We start from the raw sequence: 22,895 nt of genomic DNA, 5'->3' as shown, positions 1-22,895 counted from the left end.
TTAATTCTGTAACTTTTTTGTTTATTAGGATATTGAGTCATTAATGTCTGAAGGAAACAAATCTCGAACTGTTGCTGCAACTAACATGAATGAAGAAAGCAGCCGATCACATGCTGTATTTAACATCATTGTCACCCAAACCTTGTATGACCATCAGTCTGGTGTAAGTGTGTGCCACAGAATTCTTATCAGTTATTATCAGTAATGTCTCAAACAAACATGATTAATATATATAATCTCAATGTCTTCTTTTGTATAGTTTTGTATAGATCAAATTATTTAGCACAGCCATGCTATATGCTACATAATGTACCATTCTGAGCTCATTCACAGTTCGAGCTGGGTAACATACAGTAAAAGGAGTGAACCTTGGGTGCTGTAGACCCAAGCAATGACTTTTTTCAATGCTGCAATGCTGATTAGTGTTTTAGCCCATTTTCATATGTTGTGGTGTTAATTAATGAATGAATACTTCACTTTAGGGTACATTATCTATTGGTATAGGCCATATTTCACACAGCTTTTGTCTAAGATTCACTCATTTTTTACATTCACTCTATTTATGACAATGGTTTTGACCCATTTTTAAATGAGATTCGCCTAGCAAAAAACTGCATTAAACAAGATTCCTAGTGTGAAAACTTCATCAAGCAAGATTTGCTCACACCCATTCTTCAGTGGGAACTGTGATTTACTGTTCATTCAATGTATTGCTTAGTGAATGTAGATTTGTTCTGATATTTGCCCAACATTTGCCCATTCTTCACCATTGTCCATTTTGCACATTATATACATTTTCCCTACTTTGAAGTTATTGAATGTGCAATTTAAAATGCTCATTGCTTTGGAGCACTGGGTGTTTTCATCAATAAGAGTGCTGAATTTCTGTTTTTAATGTAGGTTTAGCATTTCCACGGTCCATTTTTATTTGCATTTAAAATAAATAAATAAAACATAGCCTGCCTCCACTCCCAGAGGTAACCTGCCAGGTTATCCACATGGCAAGGGAGCTGTACTTTTCCCCCTTTCCTGGCTATTTGGATACTAGCCTACATACCCTTCAGCATTGGAGGGTGCATTGAGTGGTCTCTATTTTTTGGAATAATCCTCTCAACGTACCAGGCTAGATGTCACCATGCTCTAGATAAAATAGGTTTAGGGGTGTGGGTAAAAGAATTGTAAAAACAGACCACAACATTAAAAAAAAAAAAAACAACAAATATTTGCCTGTCCGAAGATTCCCCACATAATCTGTTCCAGCGCTGTCAGGAAAAGGGGGAAGGAGAAGTAATCCTCCCCCCTTCCTCCTCAAACTTCAAATGTCAAATGTTCCACATGCGCCACATTTTGCAATACCCAGGGAATTCTGGGATTGAGAACCCTGTGACATCATGGCCCATATATGTCCAAATATAAGCCATGATGTCTGCGTGAATTGCCCAGTGTATATTTTTCAAATGCACCCCTTAGTGTCCATGGGTTCCCATAATAGCATCAGTGAAGTTGTATGAGTATGCCTGCAAAACTGTATAAAAATGTCCTAAGGCCAATTCACACTGATGTATGGAAAATTAATATACATTTCCTTACATTTTAGTCACATTTTGACGCGTGCTGACATCCGTTGACATACAGTTTGACTTCTGTTGACATGCATGCACAGCATTATGGTGTGAATAGGACACATTGGAAATTATTGTTTTTCACATGTCCTTCTATTGATCTGCGTTTTACAGCTGCGCTAAAATGCAAAACAATGCACTGATATGAATTGGTCTTCAAAAGAAAGTTCAAAAGACAGCAACATTTTGGGTAGATGGTGACAGGTTTTAAATCCTGCATGTTTACTGTCATTTGATGCCCATGCTAGTAGATGTCCAAAAACCTCCAGCACAGCTGTGATGGTGTGAGCCTGGCTTTTTTTTAGATGTTCTTTCCAGCAGGACATATGATTTCTTAATATTTTTTTATAAAGAGTTTACAAGGGGAGCTGGTCATAGAAATACTGCATTATGTGCTCCCTAGTGGATTTTCCAGAGAAACTAATAAATGTCAGAGTTCAGTTTTGCATGACTGGCTGTGTTGGGGATAGGGTGATATTTCCTGTAGCATATTGCAGTAAAAATCCACTTAGGGTTGGGTTTCCTGATTCATTTCAAAGTGAAGATCCATTGTGAGTGGAGTTGTTTTTAGGTTTTTAACCAGATCTTGCTAGAGAAAAATAAAATCAGTTTAGATGTGTATACATGTATACTGAATATTCTCATTAACTTATGTGTAGAATTCTGGAGAGCGAGTCAGTAAAGTGAGCTTGGTGGATCTGGCTGGCAGCGAGAGAGTTTCCAAAACGGGTGCTGCAGGTGAACGTCTTAAGGAAGGAAGCAACATCAACAAGTAGGAGCCCTTTTCTGTGGTTTTTATATCTGTTTATTTTTTAATGAGCAGTTGATGCATTTTTGTTAATATACATATAGTGCAGCGCTATCTCTCAATGAGCATGTATAGCATGATCTCAAAAAATATGATAAATATTGTGAAAGGTAAATGTGATAAATGAAAAAAACTAAAAGTGGTATAATAATGAGTTCATCAAAAAAAGAAGTACATAAAGCATCCAAAAAAACAAAAGTCAAAAAAAGAAGAAAAATAAATTCCAGTGTCCCAACAGATCAGAATCCAACAGGTGAGGGATAGAACAGATGCTTATGCGCATAAGAGAGCCAGCTTCCCAAACACCTCCAATGCAAAAGGATGACAGCTTACCAGAATGTGGTGGCTTCCAAAATAATGGAAAAGCCAACAGCGCAGTGGAGAAAACCTTTCCCAGGTGCATTCATAGAGGTGCTGGCGGTCCTGGCGTGCTTCAAATCACAAACTCATACCCAATGCATATGCATTAAAATATAAACAATCATAGCGTGATACTGTATAAAAAGTGGTTTATTGAGTATAAAAAGATGCACTCACATGATCAATGATAAAAACAAGTGTGTTGTCATGTAAAATGCTGCAGCAATGGCCATGGCAGAATATCGAGTGAGCGAGGAGCGTGGTGACGTCAAGTCTGGTCCCACCACACACCTCAGCCACAGCATTTTATATGACAACACGCTTGTTTTTATCAATGATCATGTGAGTGCATCTTTTATACTCAATAAACCACTTTTTATACAGTATCACACTATGATTCTTTATATTTTAATGCATATGCATCGAGTATGAGTTTGTGATTTGAAGCATGCCAGGACCGCCAGCACCTCTATGGATACACCTGGGAAAGGTTTTCCCTACTGCGTTGCTGGCTTTTCCATTAATTTGGAAGCCACCACATTCTGGTAAGCTGACATCCTTTTGCATTGGAGGTGTTTTACACAGAGGATCTGCGGAAGCTGTCTCTATTATGCACATAATCATATATTCTATCCCTCACCTGTTGGATTCTGATCTGTTGGGACACTGGATTTTATTTTTCTTCTTTTACTGACTTTTGTTTTTTTGGATGCTTTATGGACTTTTTTTGATGAACTCATTAGTATACCTCTTTTTGTTTTTTTTATTTATCACATTTACCTTTCACAATGTTTATCACATTTTTGAGCTCATGCTATACATGCTCATTAAGTGATAGCGCTGCACTATATGTATATTGATTGTTATTGGTTGTTTTATCTATTGACCCGTGCTGGCAGCTGTCTTTATTATTCACTATTTTCATATTTTATTTACTTTTTAATCACATCTACCGCGGATATTACTTATATGTTGTTTACAATGCGTTTGTGTGCCTCTATAAGTGCAGAAGAAAGACAAGAGTGTGGAAATACATACAATTATGGCTTACAACTGAGAAGGACGTGATATTTTATTATTGCAAAAAAAAAGTGAGAGCCTCACACTAGTAGATACTCTATATTTGCAACAGTATTTTTTTGGATTTAAGTTTTTCAACATGGGTAAATGTGCAAAATGCTATGTGAAGGCTTTCAGAAAAAAGAGCCATTCCCTTACTTACAAACCACATGCTAGTTCTTCAGCAGTGACTCAGTGAACAGGCCCAGTTTGACTATCTTGACTCTAGATGGCTCGACAAGGTAAAAGCTGGGTATACACTAGTTGAATTTAGTTCAAATTTTTAAGTTTTTTTAGAAAGTTTGTTAGATTTTCTATATGTTATTGGGGTTAAATTGACATTTGTTTTGGACCGCAGTGGCAAGAAAATTTGAAGGAATAGCATAGAATTTTTTTTTAATTAATGAATTTCTAACAACAAATGTGGTTTTTGTTTGGGAAATTACATTCATTCCAAGATGGAATGTTAAAAGCAGACGAACATTTGAAGTAATTTTAAACAGCTTGGTCAAGAACACAACCCGGCCATGAGGATGCCATCTCTCTTTTCATTCTGTTTCCTAAATCTTAATGTTGCCACTCCCAGTGTAAGTATTGTTGCTTTAGGGGTTAGGTCAGCTTCATAACAAATTTAGGTAGTTTCCCTATTTACAAAAAATATTTTCAGTAATTTTTTTATACTTGCCTTTAGTTGGTGCATTTGTTGATGTTTTTTTATTTCTACCTGGGGTTCAATGTTAATAATACATTTTAATAGTAGATTTCATCTGTAAGTGTAAACTTGATATGACAATTTCTTTTTAATCTTTCCTGACAAAGACCGTAACCTGAAACAATTCCACCTGCTTGGTTTAGTGTGTTATGGACCATTTGTGTCAAATGGGAAAATTACTGGAAAATTCTAATGTGTGTTTCAGATCTTCATTCTTGACAACATCCTTAATCCTGTAGGTGGGATCTCAGGTGTTGTCATGGAAGATTCTGGCATTTTAATTCCATAATTCTGCATAGCATTACATATATCTGTATTTTAACAGATGTGCATCTGTCCACCCAGGTCACTAACAACTTTGGGTTTGGTTATATCTTCTTTGGCCGATCAAGCTGCAGGGAAAGGGAAGAACAAATTTGTGCCTTACAGAGATTCTGTGCTAACATGGCTTCTTAAGGTAATAACACAAGTTCCAATATCTATTCCTACATCATAGATCAAATATTCTTGTAATAATTGTGTCACTCCTTTAATCATACAAACATCTTATACCTTGTGGGTATAGGATAATAATGTGGTAGAACAGTTGAAATGTTAGTTGTTCTTAACACCTTTTGGATATTATCTGCAAAAACAGTTCTCTTCCCTAAGCTATACTTAACATGACTAACATGATTAAGAACTGCAGTTATTTTGATGTTCATAACCCACCCACTGACTAACGTCTGCATATTTGACTTATTTGGTTCCTGAAGCATTTTTTCAAATGAACGTATTCAAATCTGGACATCCTACCTGTCATGTCACTCTATCCTTGATCACGTAATGCCAACTACAAATCAATTTCATTTTTAAGTGGAAATCTGATTCTATTTAATATTTGGGTAATCAAACCCCATCCCACTTACCTATATTATACTCCGTTATCCAACTGTTTTCTAGCCTTCATTGTGGCTTTCTCTACACACTGGAAATCACCTCACCCACTGGAATTTATCCAAAAATACTGATAAAGTTTCCCATCCTTCTTCCCATCTCAGATCTCTCACAATCAGTTTAATCTGGGGAAACAAGAAGCCCTGGTTGTGCTATATGATTTTCGCAAAACCTGAGATTGAGGGAGGGGTAAGCATCCAGACTTTGAAACTTAGTACAAAGCTGCCCTTTTGAATCATGTAGTGGATTGGTTTTACAACCATTCTGACTAACGTATAACACAATTCAAATATGATCTATGCCCAGTAGACTTGTTGTCACCTCTGTTGATCAACCCCCCCCCCCCCCTCAGAGTGTCCTCGCTACTCAGCCTTTCTTTACAACCACAACTCTAAAAAAGTTGGAATGCTGTGTAAAATCTACATAAAAACAGAATGCAATGATTTGAAAATCTCATAAACCCATATTGTATTCACAATAACTAACAGAAATCATATCAAATGTTTAAATGCCCTTTTTATAACCAATCATGTTATATCATGACCTGTTACCAATTAACCTAATTGGTTGCAAAATGTTCTTCCGGGTCTTCCTTGTTACTTCCTACTTACTTTGCCAGATTTTTGTTGCCCTGTCCCAACTTTTTTGAGACGTGTTGCTGTCAGGGGGTAGGCTGGGGTTAGGTGATTATGATTTATGGAAATGGGTTGCCAAGGGGTACACAAGTGGTAAAGAAGCTGGGAACCACTGCTTTATGGTTTCTAACTTCATTAGAACGAATCCACATATATCCATCAATATCTAATAAGGTGGAACTGCCCCAAATTACCACATTTTGGATAAAGGTTTTGCGCCCCCAGGTAGTCCATGTTACCAGGGTCTTTTTTCAAAACTAATTGAACCATTTGCGCCATTGTCTTCTAGCCACCTGAGTGGCAGTTTCTAGACAATTCCACTCACTGGAATTAGCAGAATGGCCACAAATTCTGAAATAAATCTTTGTGGTGGAGACGCGGGTAGCATATGACCAATACAGATATCCTCAGGACCTTGGGCTATGGTCCTGCTTGTTGGCCAACAGAAATTTGCCTAGATGTTTAACCGAACAATAATACTGACATTGATGAAAGGTTTGATCACTTTGCTTTCAATATCAACAGTCCCTTCAAGTAATATACCTGCCTATCCTATCTCAGATACTTCTGTTTCTTATATCATACCTAAAATATGTGTACCTAAGCATGTGTTCAGGAAATGTTCATTGCACTTTCTCCTTCATTTACCCTGAACAACAAATCCATTCTCTGTTTTATTACTGTTTTTTTTTTTGGATTGTTAGGTCTCTTGCACACTTTCTTGTGCAGCTTTAAAAAGCTCAGTGCAGCTTATTTTTTTACTGAGTTAAAATACAGCGCATTAATTGTAATGTGCCTATGCACACAGGCACGTAAACAAGCGATGTGTATTCTTCAGTAAAAAGAAATAAATGGAAAAATCTGCATTTTTGGTCAGTAATTTACGCCTCATGCGTGCACGTTTGAGCACAAATTCGCACAGATTTGTCCTTTGACATTGTCAGCATGAGAACAAACATCTGAAAAAGTAGATGATCAAACAGGAGTAATGTGTGCAAGAGCCCTTAGTATATTTTTCTTCTTTATATAAAATGAATGTTGTGAAATTTGTCCTAAATATTACAAAAACAATAAACAGGACATGGAGTTTCCTAAAGTATACTCTTTATTTTGACTACTTGCAGTTTGAATACAAATTCAGTGTATTCCATGGACTGTTCAGCTGTTATCTGTTATTCAGAATTAAATGTACTCATGTCTTTTTTGTTTTGTCCTTAATTGCATTGTGTACTTTTGCAATGACTTTGTATTCCCATTTTGGTAAAATCCAAAACTAAAAAAAATAAATAAATAAATTAACTGGGGAAAAAATGTGAATATTGCAAGTTTACATTTTACTTTTATGTTCCTTATGTACTATTCCATGGATTCATAGATTATGGGCTATAAGTGATGTTCTTGTCAGATCAGCATTGACCTCACCTGTATTGGAATACTGATTTACCTAGGAAAATAATATCTCAGAGTTTGTTTTGGTTGTGTGATGACAATATACTTACAAGGAATTGATTACAGTTTATATGTGTGCAGTTATGTTCTTTAGTCAAATACCTAGAAGTTACAAAAGTAACCATATTGAACTGAGGAGGACTCCAGGAAGGGGAGGTCCTGAGGCTTAAAAAAGTACCTGAGAGTCTCTTTGAAATATTTTGACGCATATGTTGTGATAATAAATGTTAAAACAATTATATAACATAAAACATAAAAACAAACAGAACATAAACCAGTGAGTGTACAACCACTAACAAGAGAAACAGAGCGGGTTACGCCCATTTGGGGTAAGGCGAGATTAGGGAGAATTTCTTTTTGTAAAGAGACCACAAGTGTAAGGCTTGACCCACTACTGAATTAAGGGGAGAAATATCCCTTGGACGGATTGTAGGGGCCCATAATAATCCCGGTAAAGAGTAAGGGGCTATGGAGGAGCGTTCAAAACTGAGCCAGGGGATCCCGAGAGGGGGGACATGCCACTGAGCCAATTGTGTTAGTCTAGCTGAAGGGTAATAGTGCCAAAGATTGGGAAGGCCCAATCCTCCTCTGGCCCGGGGTCTGTAGATCATCTGCTTACCTAATCTGGGTTTTTTATTGTACCATACAAATTTATTTATATCTCTTTGGATGAATTCAATTGTTTGTCTAGACACATAATTTGGGAGGGGTCTAAAAAAAAATAAGGTCCTGGAAGGTATGGAGGGTAAAAATTTAGGTTGGGGATTGAGATTATCGGATCAGGTAGAAAAAGGTGGACGTCATCTGCATATAAACTTATCTTGAATTCCTGATCCCCTTTTGAATAACCTTTAATATTAGGATCTAGACTAATGGACTGGGCTAAGGGTTCGATGACGAGGGCAAATAAAAGTGGTGACAAGGGGCAGCCTTGCCTAGTCCCCCTGCCTAACCTGAAATATTCTGAATATTATGAATAATAATAATATTCTGAACCCGTTCTGAACCGGGTGTGGGGTTGATGATATAATGCTCGAAAGCCATGAACAAAGGCTCCCAAGAATCCAAATTTTTCTAGGGTTAGTTCAAGGTATGGCCAAAGCACACTATCAAAGGCCTTATGAATATCCAGGCTCAGAAATAGTACTTTGTGGGAGTGTAGGTCAGCATCTTGTATGATATTAGATGCCAGTCTGATATTGTCAGTGATTTGTCTGGTCGGGATGAATCCTGTTTGGTTGGGTGAGACTAAGGAGGTAATGATAGTCGAGAGTCTGTCTGCCAAAATACGCCCAAAAGTCTTCAAATCCGTATTGATGACAGAAATTGGTCTGTAATTCAGTGGCAGAGAGTGGTCCTTGTTGGGTTTAGGGATCATAGACATGTTAGAGTGAAGCATATAATCTGGGAAAACATTACCTTTTAATATGTGATTAAGGTTAGCCTGTAAATATGGGGTCAAATATTGGGTAAATTTCTTGTAATAGGGGCCGAATACCCATCTGGGCCTGGAGTTTTAGAGGGTTTGAGGGAATTGATGACTTTAGTAATTTCCATGTCTGAGCAAGGGGCATTAAGTGCTAGAAGCTGGTCTTAGTTTGGGGAGAGGGATATTATCAAGCCATGTTTTGAGGGTTGGGTCAGGAGTGGAGGCGGTGGGGGAGAGCAGATTTTCATAAAATTTAGAGAAGATTTGTAGGACTTCAGTTGGGTGGGAGACCAAACTCCCATTAGGATTTCGTAGTTTATAAGTATGGGGGGGTTGGATGGATTGATTGAGCTTCCTAGCAAACATGGCCAAAGCCGCGTTACTGTGTAACAGGAACTTAGCTTTCGACCACCTAAGGCCTTTTTCCGTCCGTTTAGAGAGGAGTTTGTCCAGTTCAAATCTAGTGTGGTTAATTTGTTGTAGGAGATCTGTGGAGTGATTCTGTGAATGTAAGTGGTATAATTTATCAAGTTCAGAGGTTAGTTTAGTGATATCAATCATCCTTTGTTTCTTCCTTTCGGCCGCTAACTGGATTAAATGACCTCTGATTACCACCTTATGGGCTGCCCAGAGGATAGTAGGCGAAACATCTTCTACATTGTTGGTGGCAAAGTATTCTTCTAATACCCCGTACACACGGTCGGATTTTCCGACGGAAAATGTGTGATAGGACCTTGTTGTCGGAAATTCTGACCGTGTGTAGGCTCCATCACACATTTTCCATTGGATTTTCCGACACACAAAGTTTGAGAGCATGCTATAAAATTTTCCGACAACAAAATCCGTTGTCGGAATTTCTGATCGTGTGTACACAAATCTGACGCACAAAGTGCCATGCATGCTCAGAATAAATAAAGAGATGAAAGCTATTGGCTACTGCCCCGTTTATAGTCCCGACGTACGTGTTTTACGTCACCGCGTTCAGAATGATCGGATTTTCCGACAACTTTGTGTGACCGTGTGTATGCAAGACAAGTTTGAGCCAACATCCGTCGGAAAAAATCCATGGATTTTGTTGTCGGAATGTCCGATCAATGTCTGACCGTGTGTACGGGGCATTAATGTTTTGAGATCTGGGAGACAATAATAGGATCTGTGAGGAGAGACTCATTCAGTCTCCATCCAGCAACAGAGGGATTGAGGCCTATGTGGGAGATGTCAAGGGACACCATCTGGTGATCAGACCATGGGCAGGAGTGAATGGCAGCAGAAGTAGAATTGGCTAGAAAGATAGGAGAACAAAACAGATAGTCCAATCTGGAATAGCTATCCTGAGGGTGGGAATAAAAAGTGTACTCTCTAGCCCCGACATTATGTGCTCTCCAGGAGTCCACCAAATTATGAGAGTGTAGCAGTGACTTTAGGGTTTTAGGGAAGGTGTTACAGGTGCTGCCCATTCTGCTCCTATCCATGTCCGACTGTGCCACCAAGTTGAAGTCCCCTCCAAGAATTAGATGAGGGGAGTTATATTTGTCCAATATTTGGAAAAAGGCCTTAAAGAATGATGCTTGGGAATCATTAGGGGCATACACGTTGGCAATTGTAACCCTCTTCAGTTATGTTCTTTAGTCATCAGTGTTTCTAAAATCACTGTTTACATACTAGGTTTTCCCTTTGTGTCATTGGGCTTACTTCCTGTGTTTTGTATCACCAACTGTTTTATATAAGGTAATATAGTAAAAGGGAAATCAACAGACAAGAGTTTTTCCAAACGTTGATCAGTTTTGTACTACCATCATAACCTTTACAGAGTCAGAGACAGAAAATTGTGTCACTCAGTAGAAGTCAAAAATAATGTGTAATAATTGTGCCATCCCATAGCATGCATGCAGGGCATTCAATACTTTTATTTCAGCTGTCTTTTTATTCTTTGTTGGTTGTCTTATGCCCTGTACACACATAGGATTTTCCAACAACAAATGTTGGATGTGAGCTTGTTATTGGAAAGTCCGACCGTGTGTATGCTCCATAGAACATTTGTTGTCGGAATTTCCGCCAACAAATGTTTGAGGGCAAGTTCTCAAATTTTCCGACAACAAAACTTCTTGGAAATTCCGTGAGTGTGTACACAATTCCGACGCACAAAAGTCAATGCATGCTCAGAATCAAGCAGAAGAGCTGCACTGCCTATTGAACTTAATTTTTCTTGGCTCGTCGTACGTGTTGTACGTCATCGCATTCTTGACGAATTTCCGACAACATTTGTGTGACTGTGTGTATGCAAGACAAGTTTGAGCCAACATCCTTCGGAAAAAAATCCACGGTTTTGTTGTCGGAAAATCCTATTGTGTGTACAGGGCATTAGAGTTCATATCCATATAATGCAGAGTATAAAAGCCAGTAATTAATTCAACCTAGGGTCTGGTCCATAGTCACTTATGGCATTATAATATTGTTTACTGGTAAATTTTTATTTTGTACAGTAGGATGACCTGCATCACATGTGCTTTATGTTTGTATCACCTTAGCTAAGTAACATTTGTGGATATTTTTAAAATACCACTTTTTGAAGATTGGTTTAATTTAGATTTTGCTATATTTGTTCATTAGTTGAATCATAAAAACAAATAAGTCCCATTCAGTAAAACATTTTATAATTTGAGAAACTTTATAAAATTATAAATATAGATAAAAATGTAAAATTTACAGACATAATTTATTTTGGATGGATGAATGGCATGACTTGGTTGTAAATTAACTAATCTGTATCTTTCACTTTGGCATAAAGGACAATTTGGGAGGCAACAGCAAGACAGCCATGATAGCAACAATAAGCCCAGCAGCAGATAACTATGAAGAGACCCTGTCCACACTACGGTATGCTGATCGAGCTAAAAGGATAGTCAACCATGCTGTAGTGAATGAAGATCCTAATGCCAGAGTTATCAGAGAACTACGAGAAGAGGTGGATAAACTCAAAGAACAGCTGTCACAAGCAGAGGTGAGTACTCACATGCAAGAGGCATAGTCGGTAAAATATTTTACCATACATTAAAAAAAAAAAATGGAAGCAAGTGCATATGAAAGTGGAAATACTATATGATAATAACAAAAAGCCAAGATCTTATTTTTTCTGAAGCTAAACAATGTAATTCTGTATTACAATGATAATCCTGTTTTACTGATAATTTTTGTTTTCTTTCCATACTTTACTGATAATTGTAGTCTTTCCGTGATATTGTCACTTAACGTTATTTTCGTCAATGGAGTCCATTTTGTTAGCTTATTTGGATAAAATTTATTTCCCCAGTTGATTTCTAAATAGCATTATACTCCTTATTAACAAATCTTAAAATGTAGCAGTGTTAAATGTTATGAAACAGATGGCGGCTCTATTGATTTCAACTTAGTGTGATTAATTATGTAAGTATTTGTCTGTTATTTTTAATGCATAGGCAATGAAAGCACCTGAACTGAAAGAAAAATTAGAAGAATCTGAGAAATTAATTAGGGAACTGACAATTACCTGGGAAGAGAAGCTGAGGAAAACAGAAGCTATTGCCCAGGTATCGCATATTGGTCTTTTAGCATTTATAGAGCTGACAAAACAAGAAATGATATACTTCTTTGTCATGCCTACTTGTATCTATATTTATCTTGTATCCACTGGGTAGACTTCAAAAGCTTTAGCTGTGTTGCTGATGTCAGAATATTGCTGTTAAAGGATGTTGGGAGATAGAACTGAACATAAGGAGTGCACATGTTGCTTATGCTTTATTTACTCATCTTCCAGGGACAAGTGTTGAAATGTTAAAGTGATTATAAAACCCGAACATTTTTTACCTTTAATGCATTCTTTGCATTAAGTTGAAAAATGTTTAGGCATCAGTATCCCCTCCTCATCCCTCCTTTTACTTAACCAAAGAAATATATGTATTCCCGTGCTTATGGTGTGTAATATATGGGTAATATGTGCTGGTAATGGGTTGCTGCTCTAACAAAGTGCTGTGCCTTAAATATGAATGAACTTGTGTAGAGCACTACCCAGAATTGGGGAACCTACCCCCTACACTCCTTTTACTTACCTGAACCCCCATTCAATCCAGGGATGTGACTGTCTGCAGCTCTTCTGTCTCCTCACTTCCTGGTCTCTCAGGCTTTGCTGAGGCAGTGAGAGCCATTGGCTCTGGCTGCTGTCAATCAAAGCAAGTGACAAGGGAACGGGGTGTTTTGGGGTAAAGATCTTATGTCTATCACACAAGTAAATGCTGACAAACTAATAGGAAAATTCCATAGCACACTTTCCACATGGTCAGCACAAAAAGCCTAAATAAATGTAATAAATTGTTTCAACATTTTAGGCTTCATGTACACAGGACGTTTTTACAACCTCTCCTGAACGATTTAACTTGACAGATAGTAACCTGCGTTTAAAACGTCAGCTTTGCCGCGTTTACATGACGCGTTTAGCGGCGTTTTGCCGCGTTTGCGTTTTAGATGCATTTAAAAAAATGAAAACGCCTGTAAACAAAACACAGCTAAAAGTGAGTTACCACGTTTAACCATGTTTAGAAGCATTTGGCGCTTGAAATGCCTGTAAAATCAGCTTCTGAACGCATTTTTTTTGCATTCCAAAAATGCCTCTAAACTCAACTGCCTAGAAACGACTATAAACGACCCTGTGTACATGAACAGATAAGATAACATAGAGGAGAGTTCAGGGGCAGTTAAAAAAAACGCCCAACTGCTTCTAAACGTCTGTTTACCAGCAGCAGTGTACATGAGGCCTTAGGCATATCACAGTGGGCTTGTTCCTGTAGCTTTTTAGGAAGAATGGAGCTACCCCCAGGGCATACCTGCTCTTGATTTACACATTGCTATATACTTACTGTATGTGGTCCCTAACTTTAATGATAGTTTAGTGACCAAACTTTGCAGAGGAGCATTGTCATGCCAGTAGAGCTATAAATGTACTTGCCACATAATCCCTCTTTTTAACCTAAATGTTGAAATAGTTTATTTAGAATTTTTGTGTTGACTTTAGTTGGGCGTGTTTTAAATGGGTCAAAATAGGCTCATGGCTAAAGCAGCAGCCAAAAGCTTGTTCCTATTTTTTTTTTTTTTTTTAGCTGGCTGCCAGCTTTTAAGTAAAAGTGATCTGGGCAGCTGTACACCTGCCCGATCATTTTTACAGGACTGACAGTGTGACGCCCATCTTTTCCTTGATGACCTCTGCAGAGTGTGAACCCATAAGCACTCAGCTCTGAGCACTAAGCCACTTTTGGGTTCAGAGCTGTCAAAATCCTGCCTAAAAGGCAGGTAAATAGCAGATTAAGCACAGTTTGTGCTTTATCAGCTAGAGAGGAGACGTTAGGAGTCTAATATATATATATCTGATATTTATAAAGAGTGCCTTTTACCTGACCAATGCTAACACAGTAGAGGGCTTGTTAGCCCCCTTATGAAAGCAATATGTTTAAGTTTAAAGTATTAAAACATTTAAAGTAAAAAAATTATAGCATTATGCAGCACTTCACAGAATACATAGGGTCATTTACATTATCCCCTCGTAAAAACGCATAATTTAATGTCCTACCCTTCTCCATTTATATATGTATAGTTTCCTCTTCTGTGGACACAAGAAGTAGGAGGAACTCTCTTCAAAGTGAGGAAATCCCTTCTTAGACAGCTGTCACCGTGTCAGAGACAGGTGTCCACATTTGAAGATTCCCCTCAATCCCTGTTCTGGTGACAGATCAAAGTGTTGCTTTTCCTTCAGTTTTAATGACAGTGGTCACCCCAACATGTAGAGAGAGTGGATCCCCTACAGCAGTATAGCCTTTTCTCTCACTGCTCCATAACTAAAAAACAAAATAAAAATTGTCTTTAGACAATCTTTAATTTGATACTTGTAACACTGTATTCTCTTATAGTAGACCTTTCCCCTCTTTCACTAAGGCTGCATTCACACCTGAGCATTTTCAGCTCATAAAATGCTCGCAAAACGCCTGAAAAAACACCTGAAAAACGTTCAACAAGCAAAATCCCATTCATTTCAATGGCACCTATTCACATCTGAGCGTTTTGTCACCTGAAGCAAAACGCCTGAAAAACACCTTAAGCTCAAAAAAGAACATGAGCTTCTTTGGGGCAGATTACAGGTGTTTTTCTGCTTTTTACTTTGGTGAACTGTACAAAATTGTGGTAAAAACACACGACATTGAAACACTCGGGTGTGAATGCAGCCTAAAGCTCACATCATTATGCAGCTCTGCATGATGTTATGACATCCTCTTACTACTGATCCCAGCATGTCCGATGCATACCTGCCAGCCCTCGTGGCTGCAACGACTTGACTCTAAAACAACACCACAGTCTCTCCCTCTGGCTCCACATCCAAATCCTTGCATGTCTCTCCTAGAGCTTCACACTGTGCTTCTCACTCACCGACCCCGGCATGGATCCCTCCTGAATGACTTGCCTGGCAGTGCTCCCAATTGTCCTCTTTCCTGCTCCTGTTCCAGGACACCTCTCAATGACCGTGTAGAGAGAGGCTCCTTCCCAGCTCCCGAGATCCAGGCCTGAGTTCACCCCCCCCAGAAAGGGGGTTCCCTCAGTCCAAGACAGTTTAACACTCCATCATTCAGTTCTTCCACCCGACAACTCCTCCCACAACAGGATGACCATGGGTATATCTAGGAGGCCTTCACCCTGCCAATCCTAGTTTGGGATTGGTCAGGGCTCCCACATACACCCCATGTCACTCCAGCTCTCTGCCCTGCCTCTTTTCCAGAAACTTCTGAAAACCACAGGAGGCGCCCAAGAGCTGAAGCACATGTCAGTCACCTCACCTGCTGCTATACTAAACCACTCCCCTGCCCCCAGATCAAAACAAACAGGCCTAGCTCACAGCATAGGCCTGCCTAAATGTAACTACGCTGACAGTACAAAACAAACCCACTACTCTAGCACCTACCTAAGGTAGAGGGTGCTACATATTTTTACCAAAGATTGGATATTATATTCTGTTTGTATTTTTGTATTTTTTTCCTAAAAATTTGTGTTTTAAAAATGGCTGCGCAAATATTGTGCAACAGAAAAAATTCCAACAATCAACATTTTATTATCCAGGGGCTCTACATTTAAAAAATATATGTTTGGTTTCTAGAAAAAAAAATGCAGATTTTAACATGCATGTGGGAAATGTCAGAATTGGCCTGGGCGGCAAGTGGTTAATATAATTATAGACAAGTGATGTATAAAGAGTAAACAAAATAATAGAAACTACATGTACAACTGGATATTAACTATGAAATTGCTCATACCCAGTCCCAAAGGAGATTCAAAGTTATAAAAATTGGTGTTAATACTTTTGTTAGTTACCTCATGTTGCTTTGGAAGATCACACATCAGCATTCCAGTAAGGCCGACCAGTTAGTTTCCAATTTGCAGGTGCGTCAGACAGAAAACTGTAATACTGTATGTAAAGTGTCACAGGGAACAGTAATATTAGCAGCATAAGCTAAACATGGACAGACTGTATTGACAAAAAAAAGCAGGGTCACAAGCCAGAGCTCATACAGGGATAGATGTACCTTTACCAGGATAGCTGATACATACTATAAACTATGGCCTTAAAAATTACCTCAGGATTAAAACAGTGTCTTTGTGACCAATACTAAAAAGAAGAAGATAGCAAAAGATGCCTTCAACTTGCAGTGTCTGCAGACAGCTGTTAAACATGGTGGAAATTCTTTAATGGCATCTGTAACAAAGTTCCAGGATAATTTCCAATACACATAATATACATATATCCAAACACATTCCATGGGCTCCCCATTAAATGATTCTAAACTTCAGTGAACCTGAAGTAGAAGAGGGTAGAATGCAAAATCTCCCTACATGCCCCATGATTACTTGTTACATAGTTGTAGCAATTGGAGGTGTACATGTACTGAATTCTGTGTTGAACCCTGGTGATTTTTATGTTCACAGGAAAGGCAGAAGCAGCTGGAAAGTATGGGCATTTCTCTACAGTCTTCAGGTATTAAAGTTGGCGATGACAAATGTTACCTGGTGAACCTCAATGCTGACCCCGCACTCAATGAACTGCTGGTTTATTATTTAAAGGTAAGTTCAAGTTATGAAAGAATAAAAAAATAAATGCTTTAGATGAGATTTATGTTTGTTAGGGTGATTTGTATTCTAGAAAGATTATATTATTTGTTAAGGTCAATTTAGTTCAACGGAAATCTGTTCTGAGGGGAATATAGGGCTACCATTGTTGACCTCCTTCCAAAAATTGCAGTTGCCTTACAGGGCCTGTATATCTGGGCTTTTGTTTGTGTCACAACTACTTTTCTCCCATATAAGTCAGTGGGAATACAAAAGCTGCTGGGAGTAGCTTAGGAGTGGAATGCTGGCCAAAAGAAGGTCAGAAGAGCACGTAAAAGATCTTAGAAACACCATAACCTGTTCTCAAAGCAAACTCAATGTACTTGAAAGCATGCTGCACTTGCCCTTTGTCACAAGCCATTACTCTCTCTGGCTTATGTACTTTAAGTTGTTGACTCTTGAACAGGTATGCAATCATTAAAGTCAAAACTCTTGATCTGTATACTGGTTCCAAGTCAATGACCCACATTATTAAAGTGGAACTTTTTTTTTTTAACAAGAGAATTAAAGTGGAACTTTAGTCAGAAAATTAAGTCCTGCTAGATCACTTCAGGCTTGCCCCTTTTGCATGTATAGCTATGTAAAAAAATAAAAATAAGTGCTTATACTGTTTAAAATTCAGTAATACACGGTCTCACCCTGCTCTGCTCATGCTCATTTGCTCTCTATAGTTTCTCACTGAGGCCGATCTGTTGACAGCCTAAAGATTTACTGCTGATAAGTGGCTCTGAGCTTCAGCCTCTATGTGGTCTCTAAATGGCAGCCTCTAGAAAGAAGAAACCGGAACAATCCTGGAGGCAATTTACAGCATGCACTAGTTTTGGTATCATAATTATTAATTTGGAATGTATGATCCTAGCTAAAGAACATTATTGTTATCAAGTTTTATGGGTAAAGTTCTGCTTTAATGTCAGGGCAATATCATAATTCTTTTTTCCGAAGGCAAGGTCAGCAATGGCAGCCTTCACACTTTTGTCATTAGGGGTTTCTTTTCGCAATGATAAATGTATATCTCTTTACTATTTATCAAGTATACATTTTTCTTAAGAGAGGAAAAGTAATTTTACTGTTTTTTTGTTTAAATGTGATCATCAGCGAACACATCATCATGTACTTATAGAACAGTGGTCTCCAAACTCCAGCCTTTTGCATGCCTTTATCCAGCCCTTGGGAATTCCTCCCATAAATATGAAGCGCTATTCCTCCCACTTATACGGACAATGGGGCATTATTCCTTCCACTCACACCAATGGTTGGGCACTATTCCTCCCACAGACACCAACAATGAAGCACAATTCCTTCCACTGACACCAGTGATGGGGAACTATTCTTCCCACTGACACCAATGATGGGGCACTATTTCTTTCACTGACACCAATGATTGGGCACTTTTCCTTCCACTGACAGCAACAATGGGGCACTATTCCCCCACTGACACAATGATGGGGTACTATTCCTTTCACTGACACTAAAGATGGTGCAGTATTCTTCCTACTAACACCAACGATGGGGCCACTATTCCGTCCACTGACATCAACAAAAAGGCGTTATTTCTATCACTAATACCCATTATGGGGCACAATTCCTCCTCCTACTGACCACAGGCACTATGTAATTGTTTTACTCCCACTGACCACAGCCTGGCCCCCCTAAAGTATGAAGGGCAGTAAACTCGTCCTTTGTTCCAGACCATGCTAACCCAGTCTCGTCTAAGACAGTAGCTGTCGAACAGGTTCGAGAAACTTGCCCAAATGCTTTTATTTTCCTCTGAGGAATAGGTATCAGAGGGGTTTGCGTCAACACGTCATTCTGCTGTTTAATCATTTTATTAGCCAGTGAAGGAATTTGTTTCTGTTCTAACAAAAAGCAAGATACTCCCAATGGCTTATGCGCAGCTGTGTTCTTAGCTTAGTTTGTGTTCTGAATAATTTTTTTAAACTGGCATAAAGACTTCATTTACACTTATGCAGGTGTAATCAATGTTTTTGCATATTATTTTTAATGGGCTGCCCTACACAAATAAAATCACACAAAATGAAGCACATCAACCTCTTTACATATTGCACTGCACCAAAATGCATGATAGTACATTTTAGCAAGGTGGGTTGGGGCGCCTGCAAAAGGGATGCAAGTTTTTTGTGTATTACGGGAATGCATGAGATTTTGTGCACATTCCCACAATGCACAAATGTGAATCTAGTTTAAGTAACAAAGAAATGTAGGTTTATTGGAAAAAGCCATGCATGTTTATGGGGTAAGCAAAATCAGTCAGTGACTGGCAAGTTTGTTTGCTGTAGGCAATAGTTACAGAATTAAAGATCACATTTGATATTCTGTAAATACACAGTTAGGGCAAAGGCCATTTCACATGGGCTTTTTGATCAGGTCTGCTTGTCAGTTTTTCAGGCGAACCTGATCAGAGGGTCCATGGACAGACGAAATTGCCTACCTCCGGGTCTGTCCTGGCCTGGAAAAAAAAGCTTTATCTGATCATATGTAGCCTGATGTGAATCAGATGTAGCTTGCAGAGTCATTTTAGATCTAGCTGCCCATAGAGCTGACATCCTTCCTGTTCGGCTATGATCAGGAGGGGATCTGCTCACAGATCCCCTCCTGAACAAGGAGGAGTCTGTTCCATGTGAAGGGGCTTAATGCTTGTGATATTTTGTATTACCGCCCTATTGCTTCAGTAAAAGCAGATGAACTGTTAGTCAATTTTGGCATTGTTGTTCAGGAAAACACATGTTCAGGAATTCCCACACCAAATTTTTTCTCTATTTATATAGGCTGAACTGGAGCACAGTTTACAGCAAAGTTCTTTTATTATTTTGTTTGATGCTAAACAACTAGCAACCATGTATTACTCAGCTTCTGTATGTTTAAACTATGGTATCTTACAAAACACTGATGCTTATTAAAATCATAATTAAAATAGCTCAGTGTTCTAAAGCTGTTTGGAAACGATTAGTCATTTATCACATGTAAAGTTATTGCTGCAGCAAATTTCTTACAATGTATTTAACCACTTACCGACCGGCTCCTGTACATATATGTCGGTACTTTGAAGATGGATATCTCGGTAACGGCAGCAGCTGCTGCCACAACCGAGGTATCCATCTTTACAGCAGCCGGTTCTGTGTACGATAATGGTGGTCTCTGCGGCAGGTTCACCGCGGGATCACCGTTATCGGTGGCGGGAGAGGTGCCACCCCCCCTCTCCCGCGCCCTCCGCCGCTTACCAGAGCCGTCGGTAGCGGCGGAGGCGATCGGGACCTTTCAGTGCCTGGGTATGGAGACGAGTGAGGCTAAGATGGCCGTCATTACGTCAGCTCCACCCACTTTTCTTAAAGGCATTTTTTTTTTTTTTTTTTTTTTTTTGAATCTTAGTCCAAATATGAGATCTGACCACTTTTTGACCCCAGATCTCATATTTAAGAGGACCTGTCATGCTTTTTTCTATTACAAGGGATGTTTACATTCCTTGTAATAGGAATAAAAGTGACACCAGTTTTTTTTTTTAAAACAGTGTAAAAATAAATAAAATATTGTAAAATAAATAATAAAAATATAAATTTTAAAACCCCCCCCGTCCTGACGAGCTCGCGTGCAGAAGCGAATGCATACGCGAGTAGCGCCCGCATATGAAAACGGTGGTCAAACCACACATGTGAGGTATCGCCGCGACCGGTAGAGCGAGAGCAATAATTCTAGCCCTAGACCTCCTCTGTAGCGCAAAACTGGCAACCTGTAGAATTTTTTAAACGTCGCCTATGGCGATTTTTAAGGGTAAAAGTTTGACGCCATTCCACAAGCGGGCACGATTTTGAAGTGTGACATGTTGGGTATGAATTTACTTGGCATAACATTATATTTCACAATATAAAAAAAATTGGGCTAACTTTACTGTTGTCTTATTTTTTTATTCAAAAACGTGAATTTTTTTCTAAAAAAAAAAGTGCGCTTATAAGACAGCTGCGCAAATACGGTGCAAAAAAAAGTATTTCAAAGACCGCCATTTTATTCTCTAGGGTGTTAGAAAAAAAACAATATATAATGTGTTTGGGGGTTCTAAGTAATTTTCTAGCAAAATAACAGTTTTAAACATGTAAACACCTAAAATCCAAAACAAGGCTGGTCCTTAAGTGGTTAAAGTGCACACGTGGCCAGATTATGGACATTAATCTATTTACTTATCTTCAAAAACGGTAAAAGAGCTTTAAAACAAGTCATCCCTGACCTCTCTAGCTGCTTTTAATTTGAAGTTATGCTTTTTTAAAATGGCAACAGATTCGAGTCAGAATAAAGCTCACTACACCCACTACAATCTAACTGTACAGACTCCTTTATTTTTTACCAACAACTATGTAGTGCAAGGTCATACCTGACTGGTTTGATAGATTAGGCAGGTCCTCATATTATATAGTTTGCAATCTAAAGTTAAAGTAATAATAAGACATTTTTTAAGAGAAGGTCCATACCTGCATTATATGATTTTTCTTCTGACTGGTCCTCAAGTGACCACAACTGCCTGTTTGTGGGTGTCAATGTAGCTGGCCGACTGCTAAGGAGACACCAACGCATGCATACCCCCAACCAGTGCTGTGTGCCTCCATTGGCACATTAAGGTAGAAAACACATAGGATTTAGAACCACTTTAATTGCACAAAGTTTGTATAGTGACCCTTATGCCGCGTACACACGGTCGGACTTTTCAGCTACAAAAGTCAGACAGACGTTCGACAGACTTTCGACGGACTTTTGGCGGACTTTCAACAGACTTTCTAACGACCGGACTTGCCTACACACGATCACACCAAAGTCCGACGGATTCGTACATGATTACGTACACCAAACTAAAATAAGGAAGTCGATAGCCAGTAGCCAATAGCTGCCCTAGCGTGGGTTTTTGTCCGTCAGACTAGCATACAGACGAGCGGATTTCTGGGTTCCGGCGGAGTTACGACGTAAAGATTTGAAGCATGTTCCAAATCTAAAGTCTGTCAGATTTGCGACTGGAAAAGTTCGCTGAAGCCCACACACGGTCGGATTGTCCGCCGGATTTGGTCCGTCGGCGTCCGTCGGACAAGTCCGGTCGAAAAGTCCGACCGTGTGTACGCGGCATAAGAAACAACCTGCCAGGATTCTGGTGCAAAAGAAAGTAGTAAGATTTAATTGCCTGCGTTGTGAACTTTGAAAATGAACTTCTTCACAATACTTATAGATACAGAGATAAGTGAGGGGCTTTTACTGCTTGTCCAAAATATATAAATACTGTCGTGTGCATAATCTGTGCACATGTTCACTTTAAAGAAACTATGTTGTGGTTTCTTGTGTATGTTTTCTCTCATTATTAACATTAGAATCCAAAAACACAGTGCAAATTTTAGTTAAAGGGTAACACGACTTTCGTGGGAAAAAATAGCACATAAAAAAATAGTAATTATTTGCGTATACACTTGTGACACAAGTCATATTGTAATTGAATTTTATTAAAAATTACCTTTACTTTTCAATCTGCAGCTCTGTAATCTTCTGTAAAATGCCATATATGGCTACCTGGAGATGTTCTGTACATAGAATGTGTACAGGATGCCCTCTATATATGTTATTTCCTGCTTGTCAGATTTCAGGCATCCCCTGCAACAAAAATATAATTTTTGTTGAGATATTCCTAATAGAAAATCACATCCAAAGGAATGCAGACCCTGCA

The 22,895-nt window shown here is 38.8% G+C and overlaps 1 protein-coding gene across 5 annotated transcripts in view; it reads left to right on the top strand.

The window, feature by feature from the left end:
• Positions 1-22,895, top strand: part of KIF13A (kinesin family member 13A) — a 322,375-nt gene that overhangs the window by 195,324 nt on the left and 104,156 nt on the right. For all 5 annotated transcript variants that reach the window (XM_073631119.1, XM_073631117.1, XM_073631118.1 and 2 more), the window contains exons 8-13: positions 29-163; positions 2,282-2,394; positions 4,907-5,018; positions 11,799-12,011; positions 12,466-12,576; positions 17,006-17,140. In XM_073631119.1, the coding sequence (XP_073487220.1) occupies positions 29-163; positions 2,282-2,394; positions 4,907-5,018; positions 11,799-12,011; positions 12,466-12,576; positions 17,006-17,140 (819 nt within the window). The remainder of the gene's footprint in view (positions 1-28; positions 164-2,281; positions 2,395-4,906; positions 5,019-11,798; positions 12,012-12,465; positions 12,577-17,005; positions 17,141-22,895) is intronic.

This window comes from Aquarana catesbeiana, linkage group LG05 (assembly GCF_042186555.1).
Source record: "Aquarana catesbeiana isolate 2022-GZ linkage group LG05, ASM4218655v1, whole genome shotgun sequence".
Classification (NCBI taxonomy): domain Eukaryota; kingdom Metazoa; phylum Chordata; class Amphibia; order Anura; family Ranidae; genus Aquarana; species Aquarana catesbeiana.
Note: the sequence above shows the minus strand (reverse complement) of the source record. Positions and strands in the feature narration are given on the sequence as shown.